Genomic DNA, 19,416 nt, shown 5'->3' on the forward strand with positions numbered 1-19,416 from the left:
CTCCAGAAGAAGTTGCTCTAGGGAACCGTGAGGACTCATCCAACGATGACCAAAGCAATTTTGAGGTGTACTAGGAGTCTAATTAGGCCTGTGTGTGTCCATTTTAATCACAAGATGATCAGGCCATGTGTGGCTTTATTGACTAGAAGACCGGCCTGTCTATAGCTGCACCACTAGAAGATCGACCTGTGCATGGTCACACCACTGGAAGGAAACAGGCCTGTGTGTGGCCGCACCGATCCAGAGGACCTGTCCACATAGTAACCACCTGTTCCGTGCCAAGATCACACCTTCCATTGGGGGGGGGGGGGGGGAATCTCCACCAGCAAGCAACGGACACGTGCAAAAGCAGGACCACTGAAGATGTGTCTGACAGGAGGGCACCCACAACTAGTGAGGAGATCTCAGAGCTGCCGGTGAGTTCGCCTCCTCCTAGAAGTGTGAGTGCTGAGACTAAGCTTGGCAGCTGCTTGGACGGACTGTTCCACCGCTGGTGTTAAGAACTGAGCAACTGACCTGTATGGGAACTAAAACTACTGAACTGTGAGAGACTAAATGTTAATGGCTAAAGGGGGAAGGGGAGCTCAGCTACGCTAATCCCAGGGAAAACAGCGTAGACCATAAGGGGGAAACCAGGGAGAGAGAGCGGTTGGGAGTGCAGCCCTGCCCAAAAGTACCCATGATACCCAACAGTGCTTTGCCTAGGTTTCTGTGTTGCATTCTATTGTAGTGTACGTTGAAGTAGTTTTCTTCCAGCGAAAGATCAGCACTGGGTTGGACATTCAATTACTGCTCTGAGCAGAGACTACTGATATCTGAGCTCGAGCACCCCTACACTAACTCCTTGAGAAACCTATGACTGCTCCTAATTTTTAACACTGAGTAAAGTCCTGAAGGGGTTACACTTGACCAAGTTCAGAGCTACAGGGACCCCGGGACATCAGAAGCAAAGAACATCAATCCTCTACGACTGAGGCCCAGCCTGTCCTGTTACACCCGAACAGGGCCTGACACAGAGTGAAAGGAGAAATAGAGAGAAGTCAAGTCATATGTGTGGCAACAGGGCACACTAACCTATAAACCACCTTTAAATTAAATCTTCCGATTTCGGAATGAAAAACAAAGGATTGAAACCTAATGATTTATTATTTTATATGTGTCAGAAATATGAGAAAAAGCAGACTAAAAATTAAAACTATGAACAGCGTGTGACTGAACAGGTCAAATTAATTTCAGTCAGACCTTTCCAAATCATTTCCAATACAGCTCTTTTCTTTTATCTCAGTGCTAAAGATCGTAACAGGTTTCTCTAAGCTAAAATTAAGCATGAAGTCTAAAAGCACCCGATGCTTCCTGACACTCTGCTTTACCCCTGAAGAGCTCACACATAACTACACTCAGTATCTGCCCGACAGACATGCCAAGTGAAATATGTTCAGACTAATGCACTACAACGAAAGGAACAGACTAGGGCCATCCAAGCTACAACTAACTGGGTATCGAGACCCTGCAACAGGTGCTGGTGGCTGCAGCATCCAATGCGCACTGGCATGATTCTTATAAGCAGTTGAAATATCTGAGGAGGGAATAACTGCAACGTTAGCACTAGACCATTGCTTCTGGTCTGGATTTGTTATTATGAGCAACAGGTTGAACTCAACTCACAATATACTCCTCTCCAGTTTGCCCATGGCACAGAATTTCTTTTTCATTTGACCGGTGTCTTGAATAAACTCAGTCACTTCTTTCTCCATCTGCCCAAAAAGAAAAGACAAAAAAAAAGCGGAGAATAAACCATCACCTTTTGAAAAACGCTGGACTTTCACACATCTTCTATTTTTCGAAGAATGTCCTCATACAGTTGATAGATCTATCTGTGCTGCGATTAGATAGCAGAGGACTTAATATAAAAAAACATAACTCTCTGAAAGCCGTATATGGATGCCCTTCCCTGAAGAAAAACGCACTACAAGATAATGTGCAAGCGTGCCTCACTCAAAGTACGAACTGGAACACTACTATGGACTTCTGTTTCCACTTCTCCAGCAAGTGAACATAAAAACAATGACACCCTCAAGCCAGTTACCTCATATTTTAGACATATTTATTTTACTCTACCAACAGGAGAACGTAATCAAATTGCAAAGCTCTTTAAAGTCTGCAGATATCCACCTGTGAGGGCACCATGAGTTAGGCAGTATGGAGTTTGTGTACTTCAACTATGCCAAATTGTTACCTGGAGATCTTTGGGTAGCGGAGAGAGGTGTGAACTTCAAGAAACGCAAGATAGCTGATCTTTTATACCGTCTCAGTCACTAGTATTGTCTCCATCAAATATTGAGAGAACACCTGGAGTACTGTGAACGCTGGCATACTGTGACCTCACCTGCGGTACTTGGCCAACTGATAAAAGTTGAATTCCTCCACAGTGCCTTGCAGCCATCTTGGAGCCTCTGGGCTTCAGTTGCCATGGCACTCAACGCAGCTCAGACAAGCAATAAAAGATTGTCATAGCACTCCAACAGCATCCGACAATAACACAACCTTCTAGGGAAACTGGAGTCAGAACTCTGGAGAAATAAACAACACAGCAGAGAAGTGCCATATAGCAGAGTGTCAGTGTGCTCACAACAGCACTGGCGCTGACCACACACCACTTCCCAACTGCACTGCCGCTCACCACACACCACTTCCCAACAGCACTGGCGCTCACAAAAGCACACTTTACAGCAGCACACATTAAGATACAAGAGGCAGCCACACAGCCTGAATAAGAGATTAACAGGATATTAAACCATGCACATTAGGAATCTCCATTGGATGTACATGGTTTGTGTCTCTGGTGTGCACCAGGTTTGTCACATCTCTGACACTTTAAATGCTATTTTCTTGCTCCTGGCAGTTCAGGCCTGGGAGGACCTACAGCGGATTACCAACGATGTGTACTGAATTATTTTGTTTAGAAGTGCTTCTTTTTCTTTATTACCATCACAAACACTGCCCAATGCACTAAGGAATATACATGCTGGCAGCACACAGTTTACTGGAGGGAGGGCACCTGTTTACAACCACCCAAAACTTCAGATTTAACACCTAGAGCTGGTCACTCTAGTTTCCCTTCATACCACCCTAGTATTCTTCGGGATGCTTTGTGGAAAATAAATTTAGTTACTTACCTGTAACTGCAGTTCTCCAGTATTGGTACCTTTCATAGATTCACATGCGATGTGGGATGTTGTAAGAGGCTCACCGTAGCGAAATAAATGCCTCAGCACTGCCTGTCCCACTGCTGCGTCCATGTTACTCGTTTCTTCGAGACAATAGTGTTTCGTGAATGTATGCTGGCTGGACCATGTGGCCGCTCTACAGATGATATGCAGTGGTACTCCTGCAAAGAGTGCGGCCAAACTGGCTACTGCCCTTGTAGAATGGGCTCTCACCTTGCTGCGAAGCGGTTTACCAGCCTGAGCATGACAGAATTGGATCACCAGGCCATTCCACCTGGCTATCGTCTGCTTGGATACTGAGTGGCCCTTTTTTGTCCCACCAAAGGCCACGAATAACTGGTCTGATTTACGTATGCCTTGCGTAATGTCTTTTCCGCTACTGTCTGCGGATTTGGAAAAAAGGTTTTTAAGATGACTGGTTCATTCAAGTGGAACGTTGACGGAACTTTAGGGATATACTTAGGATTTGTTCTCAGGATTACACCAGAGCTAGTGAATTGGAGGAAAGGCTCTTTAATAGTGAAGGCCTGAATGTCACTTACTCTTTTAGCGGAAGTAAGAGCCAGTAGTAACGCGGTCTTCCATGAGATGAACTTGAGATCTGCTCTGTGGATCGGCTCAAAAGGAACTTTCATGAGTTGCATTAAGACAACATTCAAGAACCATAAAGGCGGAGGTCTCCGAACTGGTGGAAAAGCACGGAGCAGGCCCCTCATGAACTGCTTTACAATCCTGGTGGAATATAACAAGACCATGTGATCTACGGTATCTCGAGATCGCTGCCAGATGTACTCGAATAGAGGAGTATGAGAGTCCTGACTTTGCCAAAAGCAACAGATATGGCAGTATTTGCTTCGGAAGAGAAGAGATAGGATGTATACCTTCCGCTGCACACCATACACAAAAACGTTTCCATTTAAACTTGTAAGTCTTTTTGGTAGTGTCAGCTCTAGCTTTGGCTAAAATTTCTCTACACTCCAAGGAGATGTTTAGATTTACATGCTTATTGAATTCAGGAGCCAAGCTGACAAGTGAAGAGATGACGGATCCGGATGTCTGACTTGTCCCTGGTGCATTGTCAACAGGGTTGGACTCTGTTTGAGTTGCACATGTGGCTGTTCTGAGAGCATTAGGAGCTCCGTGTACCACACCTGTCTGGGCCATCTGGGAGCTATTAACAGAAGGCGACAACCCTCTGTTTTCATTTTCTTGATGACTCTCGGTATCAGCGGGATCGGAGGAAAAGCGTAGGTATAGACCCCGGACCATCTCATTGAAAACGCATTCCCCCACTATCCTTTCTGGGGAAGCCAACTTGCATAATAATGGCATTTCTTGTTTTCGAACGTGGCAAACAGATCGAGATTTGGTTTGCACCATAACAGGAAGAGTCGATCGAGAATTTCCTGGTCTAGCTCCCACTCGTGGTATGGTATAACTGTCCTGCTCAGAGTGTCTGCCAGAACATTGGTCTGTCCTGGCACATGCTCCGCTATCAGAGAAATGTTGTGCGTGATGGCCCATTTCCAGATGTCCAGTTGCAAGAGTTGTAGAGATCTTGTGCCCCCCTGCTTGTTTAGATAAAACATGCTGGTAGTAGTGTCCGTTCTGATTAAGACGCTTGAGTTTTGAAGTTTGGGCAAAAAGGCTTTGAGAGCTAGGCCTATTGCTTTGAGCTCCAGTTGATTTATGTGGAGTCAAACCTCCTTTGCATTCCAAGATCCGCTGATTTGTAAATCCTGGCAGTGTGCACCCCATCCCTCGAGAGAAGTGTCCGTTGTTACTATGTAACTGGGCACATGATGAAGGAACGTGAGCTCGTTGGACAGATTGGTCAGCGTTGCCCACCAAGCCATGGTGGTTTGCATTATTGGTGTTATGCAAACTTTGTCCTCGAAAGAGCTGTGCACCTCAGTCCACTGTGCATCCAATTGTTCATTGCAGGGGTCGCATATGGAGCCTGCAATCTGGGACCAGCGGAATGCATGACCAAATCATCCCTAGCAATGATTTGTAGGTGCGGACTGAAACAAACCTTTTTGTAGAGAGTTTGCGTGCTAAGGAGCTCAGCTTTTGCTTCCTTTCGTGGGATGGATACGCCTTGCTGCGGACAGCATCTAGTATTGCTCCTAAGAAATTCAATGTCTGTTTGGGGCGAAGATGAGATTTTTGATAATTGATGACAAGCCCTAGGCTACTGAACAATTGAAGGCAAACTGAAATGTGACGTACCACTTGAGGCTTTGAAGGTGCCTTTATGAGCCAGTCGTCGAGGTAGGGAAATACCTGCATGCCCGACTGGCGGAGGTGTGCTGCCACAGGAGCCAACATTTTCGTGAAAATTCTGGGGGCCGATTTCAAACCGAAGGGAAGGACTCGAAATTGAAGGTGCATACCAGCTACTTTGAACCTGAGGAATTTGCTGTGGTTGCGGTGTATTGGAATATGAAAGTAAGCATCCTGGAGGTCTAGGGATGCCATCTGATCTCCGGTATTTAAAAGGCGCAAGACATCCTGCAGTGTCACCATCCTGAACGATTGTTTCTTTAGGAACTTGTTTAGTGCTCTTAAGTCCAGAATGGGGCGCCAGTCTCCGGAGGGTTTCTTTACCAGAAATAAGCGGGAGTAGAATCCCCTGTTCCTGTGAGAAAAAGGGACCAGTTCCATCGCTCCTTTGCGCAGCATCACTTGTACTTCCTTGAGGAGTTGGTTCACTCTCGGGGGTGGAGGGCCTGACGGAGGGACATCCGTGGTGTCTGCGCGAATTCCAGAGTATGGCCACTACATCGAGCACCCACCTGTCTGATGTTATTGCTGCCCACTGAAGGAAGTAAGAAGTGATGCGACCTCCAATCTTCGAGATTGGTGAGGGGTAGTACGCTGGTATGGCTGGTAGGTCATTGTTTCCTGCCTGTATCCCTTCCTCGGGCAGCCACTCTTCCTCTCGCTGGATCTTTATAGGCCGCGGCCGGTGGCAACCGGTAATGTTGCTGCTGTTGGTGGTACTGTTGCTGGGGTCCTGTGGAGGAAGAGTGATACAGGGGGCTGTACTGATGGTAGCCCCTTCGAAAGGAGTAACCTCCTCTACCCCTTGCTCCACGAAAGGGCTGCTTCCTATACTGCAGGGTACCTAGTGATTTAGCCGTATCCGTATCTGTTTTGATGGCCTGTAACATGTTGTCGACATGCTTTCCAAACAGACTGTCACCATCAAACGGCATGTCCAGAACCCGGCTCTGGACCTCTGGGCGGAAGGAGGTAGACTTTAGCCATCTTTGCCTACGCAGGACTGCTGCCCTTGCTAGTTGTCGGAAACTTGTCAAAGGAATGTTTATTGCGCTATCTATAATTTCTGCCGCAATCCGTTCACCTTCCTGCAATACCTTCTTCGCTTCCACCTTGACATCCTTCGGCAAGAGATCTAAGAAAGGAGACATGTCTGCCCACATCTGGCGATCATATCGCCCTAGGATGGCCAGTGAATTAGCTGCCTTTACAGTGATCGCCGCTACCGAGGAGAATTTCTTTCCAATATTATCCAATCTTCTCCCATCTTTGTCTGGAGGAGATGCTATAGGTGTGGAAGGGTTCCTAGAACGACGCTGTGCCGCCTGCGATATCACCAAATCCAGTTTTGGTTGCGACACTAAACAAGCCAGAGAATCATTCAGGGCCTTATATTTCTTCTCTAGCCTTGGTATCTGTGAAGGCTCTGTCGCCGGATTCTTCATCGCCTTCAACCCCTCCTGCCATAGGAAATCTACTATCGGTATAGCCTTTACTGACCTCTTTGATGGCTCCTTAAAGTCATAAAGGAAACACTCTGTTTCGTGAGAAACAATAGACAGACCAAATCGATTTGCCGCTCTCTCAATCAAATTATGAAAACCTCCTATGTCCTCAGGAGGCAAATCCACCGGACCTGCTGGAGGTGGTAATGGTGTGGGGACGAGGTAGTCATCCCATTCACTAGCCACTGACTCCCTTATCTCACCCTCTTCCCTCTCTTCATCCGACGAGAGATGATCTTCTTGTGTTTGGCTACTCAATGGTATGCCAGTGTGCGGCGTCCCCGGGAGACTGGTCCTCAGGGTTTGACGAGGCGTCTGGTGGCTGTCAGGCCTGGGTAGCGTTATAAGTGTTGATGGTGGAAATCTTCTGTAGTAGTCGTTAAGCATGCACTGAAGGTCTGCAACCAATGTGCTTGGCATGGGGAGGGATAATTGCTATTCCCTCTGTGGGTATGAAGTTAAAGCATAGTTGGGCTGGTACTGCCCTTCCTCCTCTTCATCAAAGTCTTGGCATTTTACATGCAGCTGAGAAGGGCTACTAGCTGCACCAAACATTCCCTCATCTTGGGAATAGATGTCATCGTCGTCATCCAAGAGATGTTGCGGGGGATATGGCAATATCTTCCTCGGGGAGGTATGCATCAGAAGAATGTCAGCTGATTTCTCCCCCATGGTGATAAGTGAAAGAGATAAGAATCTTGTTGAGTCCTCTTGAGAGTAGGTCATCATTGTTGACGATTGCTCCGGTGAAATCCCTAAGAGGGTTGACGGTTTATCCGTTGCCATGGTTGTCGACAGTATTCTTGTCGACGGTGTCTTCGTTGGCGGTTCCTTCGTCGACGAGTCCCCTGTCGCCATTTGTCTCACTGACGGTGTTGTCGTCACTGGTGTGCTTGACGACGGTGCCTTCCTAAACCTCATCGACAGGTGCTTCGTCCACGGTAGTGCCTTAGTCGATTGGTGGACCCACGATGCCTCCGCCGTCGACGATGTCTTCGTCGACAAACCTTTCTTAAATAATTTTGCTATAATGATAGTCGTCGACGATAATGGTGACGACGTCATTATCATCGGTGAGACCGCCGTTGTAAACGTCGACAACACTGTCGTTGATGTCACCGTCGTCGACGGGCGTTTTTTGTCTGAGGAGAGCCTTACCGGATCTTTCTGCGGTGACAGAGACAGGGATGCACTTTTAGCGGTAATCTTCCTCTGCAGAGGTGAAGTAGGCTCTGAACGAACCTTTTTTGGCAACCTTGAGTGGGTCTCTGATTGAGAAATATTCTTTTCATGTCTCTTTTGTGTCTCAGTAGAGACATGCTTCATCTTTTTGGCCATCTTTCTCTGTGGCTCATCAGGCAATCTTCCCTTCTCACCTGTTCTTTCTAGGGAGTGAGAAGCATGAGATGACGTTTCGCTTTCATCCGAGGAAGGATGTTCCATGGCTTTCCGTTTCTGTAGCCGCAAGAGAAGCCTACCCTCACGGTCCTTGAGGGTTTTTTGACTGAAGGTGTGACAGATCTTGTAGTCTCTCACCTTGTGGTCTGGATGGAGGCAGTAGATGCACTTTTTGTGGGGGGTCATCAACATGTAGTCTCTTCTTCCCACAACTGCCACAGTCCCTGAACAGACCCTTTTTTGTCTTTTCAGACAGGATATAGCTGGAAAGCTGGGTTCACTGAGAGAAAACTTCCTGTCAGAAAAGGTAAACCAAGCAGAGCTCAGGGAGACTCCCTTCACACGACATGCAGTAGAAAATCTGAGGGAAAGCAGCCTCTGTTGGGAGTGTTTGGGAGGGTGCTGAAGCCTGATTGGATGGCACTAAAGTTTGTGTCTTTTCACAAAACAAAATGGCCTATGGGGCCTTCCTAGGCCTAGTGGTTTTAAACCTACTGCTTTGTGTATTTGAGGTTACCGTGAGGCTCCCACTTCGACAGGGATGATTCAAGCATGTGAATCTATGAAAGACCCAATACTGGAGAACAAATGTTATATACAGCCAGGGCGCTATGCTTGGCACAGCCTTCCTCGGATATGCTGTAGCAGGGAACAGAGTTAATGCACAGTAAACATTCTCTGGCAATGTCCCAGGTTTCTTGACACTTAGCGCTACAGAGCCCCTGTTCACAACTCATTGGCTGTATCCTCAATGTGTGAAGAGGCATCCCCAAGGAGCACATGGAAAGGTAGAGACAGGGTGTAAGGAAATGCCTCCTTGGCATGGTTACCCCCTGACTTTTTGCCTTTGCTGAGGCTAAGTTATGATTTGAAAGTGTGCTGGGACCCTGCTAACCAGGCCCCAGCACCAGTGTTTTTTCCCTAAACTGTACCTTTGTCTCCACAATTGGCACAAACCTGGCACTCAGGAAAGTCCCTTGTAACTGGTACCCCTGGTACCAAGGGCCCTGATGCCAGGGAAGGTCTCTAAGGGCTGCAGCATGTCTTATGCCACCCGGGGGACCTCTCACTCCGCACACGCACACTGCTTCACAGATTGTGTGTGCTGGTGGGGAGAAAATTACTAAGTCGACATGGCTCTCCCCTCAGAGTGCCATGCCAACCTCACACTGCCTATGGCATAGGTAAGTCACCCCTCTAGCAAGCCTTTCAGCCCTAAGGCAGGGTGCACTATACCACAGGTGAGGGCATATGTGCATGAGCACTATGCCCCTACAGTGTCTAAGCCAAACCTTAGACATTGTAAGTGCAGGGTAGCCATAAGAGTATATGGTCTGGGAGTCTGTCAAACATGAACTCCACAGCACCATAATGGCTACACTGAAAACTGGGAAGTTTGGTATCAAACTTCTCAGCACAATAAATGCACACTGATGCCAGTGCGCAATTTATTGTAAAATACACCCAGAGGGCATCTTAGAGATGCCCCCTAAAAACATACCCTACTTCCAGTGTAGGCGGACTAGTTTTTGCCAGCCTGCCACACACCAGACATGTTGCTGGCCACATGGGGAGAGTGCCTTTGTCACTCTGTGGCCAGGAACAAAGCCTGTACTGAGTGGAGGTGCTTCTCACCTCCCCCTGCAGGAACTGTAACACCTGGCGGTGAGCCTCAAAGGCTCACCCCCTTTGTTATAGTGCTACAGGGCATCCCAGCTAGTGGAGATGCCCGCCCCTCCGGCCACTGCCCCCACTTTTGGCGGCAAGGCTGGAGGAGATAATGAGAAAAACAAGGAGGAGTCACCCACCAGTCAGGACAGCCCCTAAGGTGTCCTGAGCTGAGGTGACTTACTTTTAGAAATCTTCCATCTTGTAGAAGGAGGATTCCCCCAATAGGATTAGGGATGTGCCCACTCCCCACAGGGAGGAGGCACAAAGAGGGTGTTGCCACCCTCAAGGACGGTAGCCATTGGCTACTGCCCTCCCAAACCTAAACACACCCCTAAATTCAGTATTTAGGGGCCACCAGAACCTAGGAAACTAGATTCCTGCAACCTAAAGAAGAAGAAGGACTGCTGAACTGGAGCCCTGCAGTGAAGACAGAGACGACAACTGATTTGGCCCCAGCCCCACCGGCCTGTCTCCCTAATTCGAGGAAAACTGCAACAGCGACGCATCAAACAGGGACCAGCGACCTCTGAAGCCTCAGAGGACTGCCCTGCACCCAAAGGACCAAGAAGCTCCTATGAACAGCAGCTCTGTTCAACCATCTGCAACTTTCCGCAACAAAGAAGCAACTTTAAAGACTCCACGTTTCCCGACGGAAGCGTGAGACTTTCCACTCGCCACCAGACGCCCCCGGCTCGACCTGCGGAAAACAAACACCTCAGGGAGGACTCCCCGGCAACTACAAGCCCGTGAGTAACCAGAGACGACCCACCTGAGCCCCCACAGTGACGCCTGCAGAGGAAATTCAGAGGCTCCCCCTGACCGCGACTGCCTGTAACAAGGGACCCGACGCCTGGAACCAACACTGCACCCACAGCCCCCAGGACCTGAAGGAACCGAACTCCAGTGCAGGAGCGACCCCCAGGCGACCCTCTGCCTAGCCCAGGTGGTGGCTACCACGAGGAGCCCCCCTGTGCCTGCATCGTTGAAGAGACCCCTGGGTTACCCATTGATTCCAACACAAACCCCGAAACCTTTTTGCACTCTGCAGCTGCCCGACCCTGTGCCGCTGAGGGTGTACTTTCTGTGCCTGCTTGTGTCCCCACCGGTGGCCTGCAAAACCCCCCCTGGTCTGCCCTCAGAGGGTGCGGGTACTTACCAGCTGGCAGACTGGAGCCAGGGCACCCCTGTTTCCATTGAAGCCTAAGTGTTTTGGTCACCTCTTTGACCTCTGCACATGACCGGCCCCGAGCTGCTGGTGTGGTAACTTTGGGGTTGCCTTGAACACCCAACGGTGGGCTACCTTGGACCCAACTCTGAACCCTGTAAGTGTTTTACTTATCTGTGAACTTAACAATTAGGGCCATATGTACGAACACTTTTTCCCATAGACACAGAATGGGTAAAAACCTTTGCTACATCTGGCCCTTACTTACCTCCCCCAGGAACTGTTGATTTTTGCACTGTGTCCAATTTTAAAATAGCTTATTGCCATTTTTGTCAAAACTGTACATGCTATTGTGATTATTCAAAGTTCCTAGAATACCTGAGTGAAATACCTTTCATTAGAAGTATTACTTGTAAATCTTGAACCTGTGGTTCTTAAAATAAACTAAGAAAATATATTTTTCTATATAAAAACCTATTGCCCTGGAGGAAGTCTGAGTGTGTGTTCCTCATTTATTGCCTGTGTGTGTACACCAAATGCTTAACACTACCCTCTGATAAGCCTACTGCTCGACCACACTACCACAAAATAGAGCATTAGAATTATCTCTTTTTGCCACTATCTTACCTTTAAGGGGAACCCTTGGACTCTGTGCACGCTATTTTTTACTTTGAAATAGTATATACAGAGCCAACTTCCTACACTGGGTGTCCCCCAAAACGGACATCAATAGATACCATTCCGATGAACACACACTAATCCCCCTTTTGGCCAAACGTAAATGCTGCAGTTGACGGCATTCCTGTGGCATAAGGGTATACACCAGACAGAGCGGGAAGGAATGGAGACAAGACTTCTTGGAAATTCAACGAGGCCCTCATTTAGGAGGGGCTGCAAATTAATTGTTCTTCCCGAACCAAATGGGAAGTGTGAAGAGTTTGGACTACAGTTTCTATAGCTCAGGTGAGTATGTTTCTAAACAGGGCCTTTACTTTTGTGTGTCTGGTTACTGCGAGATGAGGGCTGAATGACAGCCAGATGCAGGATCTCACGCTTAATTGTGCGTATGTTGTGGGCGCTCCAGATTAGACAACACAGTGCTACCTGCCCAGAGAAACATTACTATAAACAGATTCACTAATTCAGGACGTGTTCTACTTCAATCCACCCTGAAAGTGGAGGCACATCTCTAGCACAAATATTTATTTTAATACTAATTGTCCATGGGTGATTGCGGTGTGTGCACACAATGGTAGGTGTTCTCATGGCCTACAATGATATTGCAAAACAAGAAAATAATGTTATTTCTTGCTATAGCTTTGCATGCTGTCTCAAAATGCCTCCACAATATTCCTAAAACCCCTGCATGGAAACTGATTTTGAATTAAAAGTTTCAACTCTCATTTTTTTTTTTTCAAATTACTCTCTCCTTCCTTTGCATCTTTTGCATGCCCTGGCCTTACGGGTACAGCCTACTCTAAATCACATGCATGTTTGATTTAATCCTTACTAGCGGGTCTCTGAAAATTGCCCACACTTTATTTCAAAGGTTATAATATCTCCTTTTAATGCCATACTCTGTACTGAAACAACACCTAATCCCCCTTTAGCCAATGAAGAAATTACCATAAACCCTCTCGCATTAAAGACCACACCTAATTCATTCTAATGCAATCTACCACATGGAATGATTGCTATAGGGTGCAAAACTAACCCCAATAGCCAACAATTACTACAAAAACAAAAAGCCCAAACACGAACACTCCAGGTCTGGAACAGAGTGGCACCCAGTGTAAAAACACAACAATTCCTCGTTAGGTGTAGCAATTGCTATATTATTATACAATATAGAACACACATTAAAACCAATACCATAACACTCAGCAGTCAGACAGTTGCTTGTAGTTCAGACAGGCTACTTAATTCCCTTTTACTGCTCGACACTCATACACTCGCATAAGAAAACTGCTAAGGGTCTTGTCAGTCATCCAGCACTGTACCAGTCCACAGCAATTATGCACCAATCACTAACTGGACAGGCAGAACATAACCAAAGAGACCTGCCAAAAACTGCTGGCCAAAGGAGAACTGTAGTTTAGACCAACACTGCAGGGCTCAACTACCAACATATATGGGCCACTTCTTGGCATCTCACATTGACAAAAGTATGTCTCGGAAGATTAATCCACCAATTCACCCTTTAACCTAGATCTACTCTGGACCATAAACATTAAAAAATCTTCGAATGAACAACCCAGTACAGTAACCAGCTTAGTGGTCCATGAAAATAAGAAATACCAAAAAAAGGACCTGCATATCTGCTCAAAGCTGTTGGTTAATGATAATCATAAACTAAATGCCTATTCCTCACTTTATCATCCATCACACTGTAAGCAATGCACCCTATAACATGATAACCACACCTTAGTGGTCCTCATGCACAACATAGAAACATTATCCATGCGGGATCAAAAACAAAGGCAACACATATGCAACCAAGCACCCTACCTATGTTAAACAGGAATGAACAGGGCAAAGTGCAGGTGTTTAGTCAGTGTGCCCATATAAAGCTCTGTCCTTTTCTGTACATGTTTGTCAGAGCCTGCTACTGGAAACCACTAGCAAGATGTATTGGGCAAGTAGAAATGCCACAAAGCAGTCGTTGTCCCCCAAGGCCATTTAGTGTCTGCTAAACCCTTGGGACTGACCCACTGTCTCACGTAAATTTGTGGACATCCAGTGGCACTCAGTTTCCAGAATTCAAATTTTTGGTGTTTTTCCAGAGCAGAAGCGCCGCGCGAACAATGCCCATCACCTGACCAGGGGGAGGAGGAGTCAGCATCCACAAGCGCCATGGCACTACCAACCCAAGTATGCGTGGCACCAGAGCTGGCAAGCATGATACCATTAGCGGTGAAAGAACGAATATGCCATAGGGAATTTATCTACATATTCTCGCTCCGAGAGATTCAGGTCGAGGGCCTAGATTTGACCACAGTGGAGAGGAAAGAGAGGAATTTTGATAACTGGCTGGATGCTTTTAGAATCAAGACATGTATCATAGTGGAAAAAACAGGCTGGAAAGGCAACCACAGCAGTATGCTTCAAGTATGACAAAGACGAGTGCAGCGTGCAAAATCAGACACATGTGCCCCACATGTGGGGGGGGGGGGAGGGGGGGGGGGACGACATCCTGCAGCAGAATGCAAAAGGGGGAGGGGAGGAGTCTAATCATTTCACCTTTAGGAGTGGTCTCCACAAAAGAACAAGGCAAATGTAGGCTTATTCCCTACCTGTCCTACCCAGAGGGCAAATAGGTGAACAGCAGCACTGACCAGGACCACTGAGCGGTGGGGTGCTGATGCAGTAGATTTATTGTGCACAAAAGGGCGGGGCACACTGATGGCGAAAGCAGACATAGAATCAGCCTTTAGGCTTCTCCCAGTGTACCCCAAGAGCAACCACCTCTTGGGTTTCAAGTTTGAGGGGGAAAACATACTTCGACAAGGCCCTGCCCATGGGATGCTCCATTTTGTGTGCATATTTCGAAAAATTCAGCACATTCCTGGAATGGGCATTACACAAACAACACCCAAGGGGTGGGAAGCTACACTACTTAGACGATTTTCTATTCGTAGGACAGCCTAGCGGGTCAGAATGTCAGGATTTACTAGAGGCTTTCCAATCCTTAGCAGCAGAGCTGGGGGTTCTGCTGGCAAAGGACAAAACCACAGGCCCAACCACCAAGTTAGTTTTTCTAGGCATAGAGCTGGATTCCAAAGCAGGCACATCCAGCATGCCCAAAGACAAAGTGCAGGACCTGTTAAAGGATATCAAGAGGTTACTGGGCAAACAGAAGGCCACACTAGGAGAGCTACAAGAGTTGATCGGGAAATTTAATTTTGCAACTAGAGTGATTCCAGCGGGAAAGGTGTTTGCTAGGCGAATTTCACAGTTGACTAGGGGGCTAGAGAGAAAAACACCACCATGTCAGGTTGGCCAATGAGGTGAAGCAAGATATGAAGAGCTGGCTATCCTTCTTACCAAATTTCAATGGCACCCTAATATGGAGAGAAGACTGGGTGCCAGCAAAGCAGATCGAATTGTACACCGATGCAGCAGGCAGCCTAGGTTTTGGGGCCCTATTAAAGGATAAGCGGTGCGCCAAGAAGTGGCCCGGGTCGTGGGCAACACGGGGCCTCACAAAGAACATCACGCTATTTGAACTATTCCCCATTGTAGTGCACTAACAATCTGGCAAGAACAGCTAAAAGACCTGAAACACACAATAGTCGGATAACCAGGGGGTGGTACATGCAATCAATAGAGGGGCATCACAGTGCGCCTTAGTATTAAAGTTGAGATATATGGTAAAAATGCAGCTGGAAAACAACCTCGACATTAAGGCGGGGCAGGTGCAGGTCGCAATTAACACTAAAGCAGATGCCCTCTCTCGATTCCAGATGGGGAAATTCAGGAGCCTAGCTCAGAGAGAAGAACGAGAGATGAGACCTCCCCACCCCCAGCCTGTGGGGACTGGTGGAGGGGACTTAACACTAATAGAACATGCCCTAGCTCCAAAAACGGCGAGACGCTATTCGGCATGCACGAGAACAGCGCAAGAGGTGACAGGATTAAGGTCCTTTGGGAACCATGACGAGGCGCAGAAAGCAGTGGAGAAATTCATACAATGGCCTTTCTCGCAGAAAAAAATCCAAGTCTTTGGCACATGTACACTTGACTGCAGTAGTGCATTTTAGCAAGTTGACAACAGGCAGAGACCCTCTAACTTCCATTACTTAAGAGCAGCTATGAAAGGGTGGCGCAGGATAGAAGGGCCCACGAGGGATCGGCGACGCCCGATTGAATTTAGCACACTGAAGCAGCTGTTGGGGGGGTGCCCATAATCTATGCCAGAGCAATTTCGAGAGCACGCTACTCAAAGCAGCTTTCACCCTGGCCTTCTTCGGGACGTTTACAATAATCAAGCTAGTGGCCCCCTCCAAAACCGAGCACAGATGCAAGCATACAAAGACAGGACGTTCATATAGGACAGAGAAGCATGCAAATATTACTATGGAAATCTAAAACTTATCAGCTGGGGAGAGGGGCGAAAGTGAAGCTCAGATGCCTGGATGACCGCGAAGTATGTCCAGTTTGCAGAAGTTCATAGAGCTGAGAACCAAAGGGGCACGGGGCGCTCCTCAAGCACATGAATGGGGTATGCTTGAGCACATCACAATTCAAGGCAGTGCTCAAACGTTCATTGACCAGGGTGGGACTCACGGCGAGCGAATTTGGCACCTACGCATTCAGGATAGGGGTAGCAACCTCAGCAGCGCAACATGGCTTGTCAGTGGCAGGCATAAAGTCAACTGGGAGGTGGAACTCAAACGCCTATAGGGGCTACATCAGAAGGCAACATTGAGACAAACAGGAGTAGCAGCCCTCCGTACTCCCCCGACGGAGCTTAAATAGAAAAGGGCACAGCAGCAAGATCCTCCCTGTCCCCTTCCACATACAGGTGAACACAGAACAGCATGGGTGATCGGGCACTCTTTTGTACAGAGAGCCCAAACTTGGTGGGAGTCAAGAGGTCCCACGAGGGAACAGCACTCACGGCAGACGAACATAGAATGGTTCGGTTTCCCAGGCATGAAATGGGAACACGTCCAGGACAAACTAGGGGGGTCTGTTAGCCACCCAGCACCTGGGGCCGGATGTGGTAGTAATACACCTGGGGGGCAATGACCTAGCCCAACTCAGCAGGAGAGGATTACTGGAAAGTATTAGGGTAAACCTCACAGCGGCGGCAAGGTGCCTGGGCAATGCTGCTTTGATATGGACAGAGATCATTCCCAGACAAAAGTGGAGGGGAGGTGCGGGGGGAATTTCAGCAGGGGAATTGGATAAGTCAAGGAAGAAACTAAACGTGTCAGTGAAAAAGTTTTGCATCCAAAACGGCTGGGAGAGCATCAGACATAGGCTAATCAACTTACAGAGACCGGAATACTTTGGAGAAGACGGGGTACACCTGTCCCCCCCCCTCCGGGGACAGAGGTGTTCTGGAATAACTTATGAGCCGCCCTCCGGATAGAAGGTTACGAGTAAAATGGACTAAAACGGGGGAGCAGCCTTTGGGCAGTAACCCAAAAGTAGCGTGGCATAAAAGGAGAGACAACAAAGGCCACACCCAACACAGGGGGTGGCAGGGCTACTTACCTTGGGATGCCTCACAGCAGGGTAAGGCACTCAGGGGAGGTACACGAAAACATGGCACTTGCAGCCCGGGTCCGCCGGAGAGCTGGACACAAGGACTAAACAAGGTAGCGAGTTAAGCCTAAAAGGAAATGCGAACCCTCCTACATAAAAAGGAATAACGCCAACGCCGAGGGGCGAGATACACACAGGACTAAAAGCGAGAGTGATTTGTGTCAAATTGATTGATGGGCATGTAACAGGCAAATATCGACAAGTTATGGGGTTGTTAAGATACAATGCAATTTATGACCCAAATGTACCAATTTTAATCATAAACCCGTGGGTTTCAACCTCACGGGAGATAATGTGAATTATGACAACCTCAGAACCTCTATTTGCATGTAACAGTAATATGGCACAATGATTTATGGCCCTCATAAGATCAGGGCAACCATGCTGTAAATCCACACCAATAAACTGCGGCCAACATTTCCCACACCAAATAACTGACTGTTGTACTATGTAAGTAACTGTGGGAATGGGCCGCCTGGTGGGGTTTAGTCAGTGTACCCATATAAAGATGTGTTCTTTCCTGTACATGTCTGTCAGAGGCTGCTGCTGGAAACCACTAGCAAGATGCATTCGGCAAGTAAAAATTCCACAAAGCCGTCACTGTCCCCCCAGGTCATTGAGTGCCTGCTACACCCTTGGGAGTCCCCCACTCTGTCTCAAGTAGATTTGTGGAAATCCAGTGGCACTCACCCGTTTCCGGAATTCTACTTTTTGGCGTTTTTCATGCTCCTGCATTTTTTTCAATTTAGCAGCGTGCTCTAGATAAAAGAAAAAAATATATATTCAAATCATTTCTAAGAAGATGTCACTTGAAACCCAAAATCGTAACAATTGGAACTTTCTAATCTGATGAGCAAATAAGCATTGCTGGACTGAAACCTCTACGGTTGTCTCTGGCATCTGCCACTTTTAATGATGTTATGGTGTGGCTACTTTAGTAAATCTCACAGAAAGAGTGCACCTCCATTGTCCACTTTTTGTCTCACACCAGCTACTTCAAGAAACAGTAGCCTCGGCCTGCAAGTGAGACTAATTGGGCCACAAACTTGGGTGTTGCAATCTTAAATTTCCAACATCTCAAGCTAGAGGCATATTTCAAAACGATAGGAAGCCCCTTACAGAATGTTGTGAGGGCGTCTAAACAATCCCATATTTCACAGATTCTAATGGGCCTGGGTTTAACAGGGGTCCACTGAAGGTTGAGCCCCCCTGCAATGCACGGCCGTTTTACTCCCTTGCTCAAGCTTTCTGGATCAGGGCCAATGAAGCGGGGCCTCTGCTAGAAGAGGAGACTTTGTATGTCACCATAATTTTTCAGGGTTTAGGAAACCTCACTGGACACTGATCGCACAATGAAGAGAAAAGAAAAGCAAGGTCACACAGCAATTAAAAAAACAAGTTGGCCGGTTGCTGGGTACGTAGCTATGGTACACGTTATAGAGAAGGTTCACAAAGCTACTCTCTGGTCTCAAATGCATCCTTAAAGCAAAGGACATGGTTTACACACCTATACTGTACACCCTGCATGTGCACAACTGACATTCATTGTCAGGGAAGCAGAACTCAAACACCCTGCTGCTAATCCTCTGATCAACCAACCTTTAACACAAAATGAAAATCAGCCTATTGAATCCCTCCGTGTCTGCAATCTATCACTCCCTAGAGCTACAATGGCTGCCACTCAGTGCTAGTGCTCTGAAGCAGCCACCAGAGGAACAGTCCTCCAAGTGTCTTAAATGAATGAATGAAACAACCACTAATGTAGGAAATGTTACGCTATCCCTGGTTATTTGGAAGTAGGCTGGGGAAAAAAAAAAGTCATGGGCACCAGAGAAAGGAGAGATTGAAGACAAGAATGTGGTGGAGGCCAGGAAATCCCAAATTTCTCAAC

The 19,416-nt window shown here is 47.4% G+C and overlaps 1 protein-coding gene across 1 annotated transcript in view; it reads right to left on the reverse strand.

Annotated features, from left to right (window-relative positions):
* Positions 1-19,416, reverse strand: part of SPAG7 (sperm associated antigen 7) — a 66,949-nt gene that overhangs the window by 34,042 nt on the left and 13,491 nt on the right. Inside the window, exons 2-3 of the mRNA XM_069215689.1 lie at positions 18,216-18,283; positions 1,666-1,754 (exon numbers count right to left, since the gene is read on the reverse strand). Of these exons, the coding sequence (XP_069071790.1) occupies positions 1,666-1,754; positions 18,216-18,283 (157 nt within the window). The remainder of the gene's footprint in view (positions 1-1,665; positions 1,755-18,215; positions 18,284-19,416) is intronic.

The sequence above is a fragment of the Pleurodeles waltl genome, chromosome 12 (assembly GCF_031143425.1).
Source record: "Pleurodeles waltl isolate 20211129_DDA chromosome 12, aPleWal1.hap1.20221129, whole genome shotgun sequence".
Lineage (NCBI taxonomy): Eukaryota > Metazoa > Chordata > Amphibia > Caudata > Salamandridae > Pleurodeles > Pleurodeles waltl.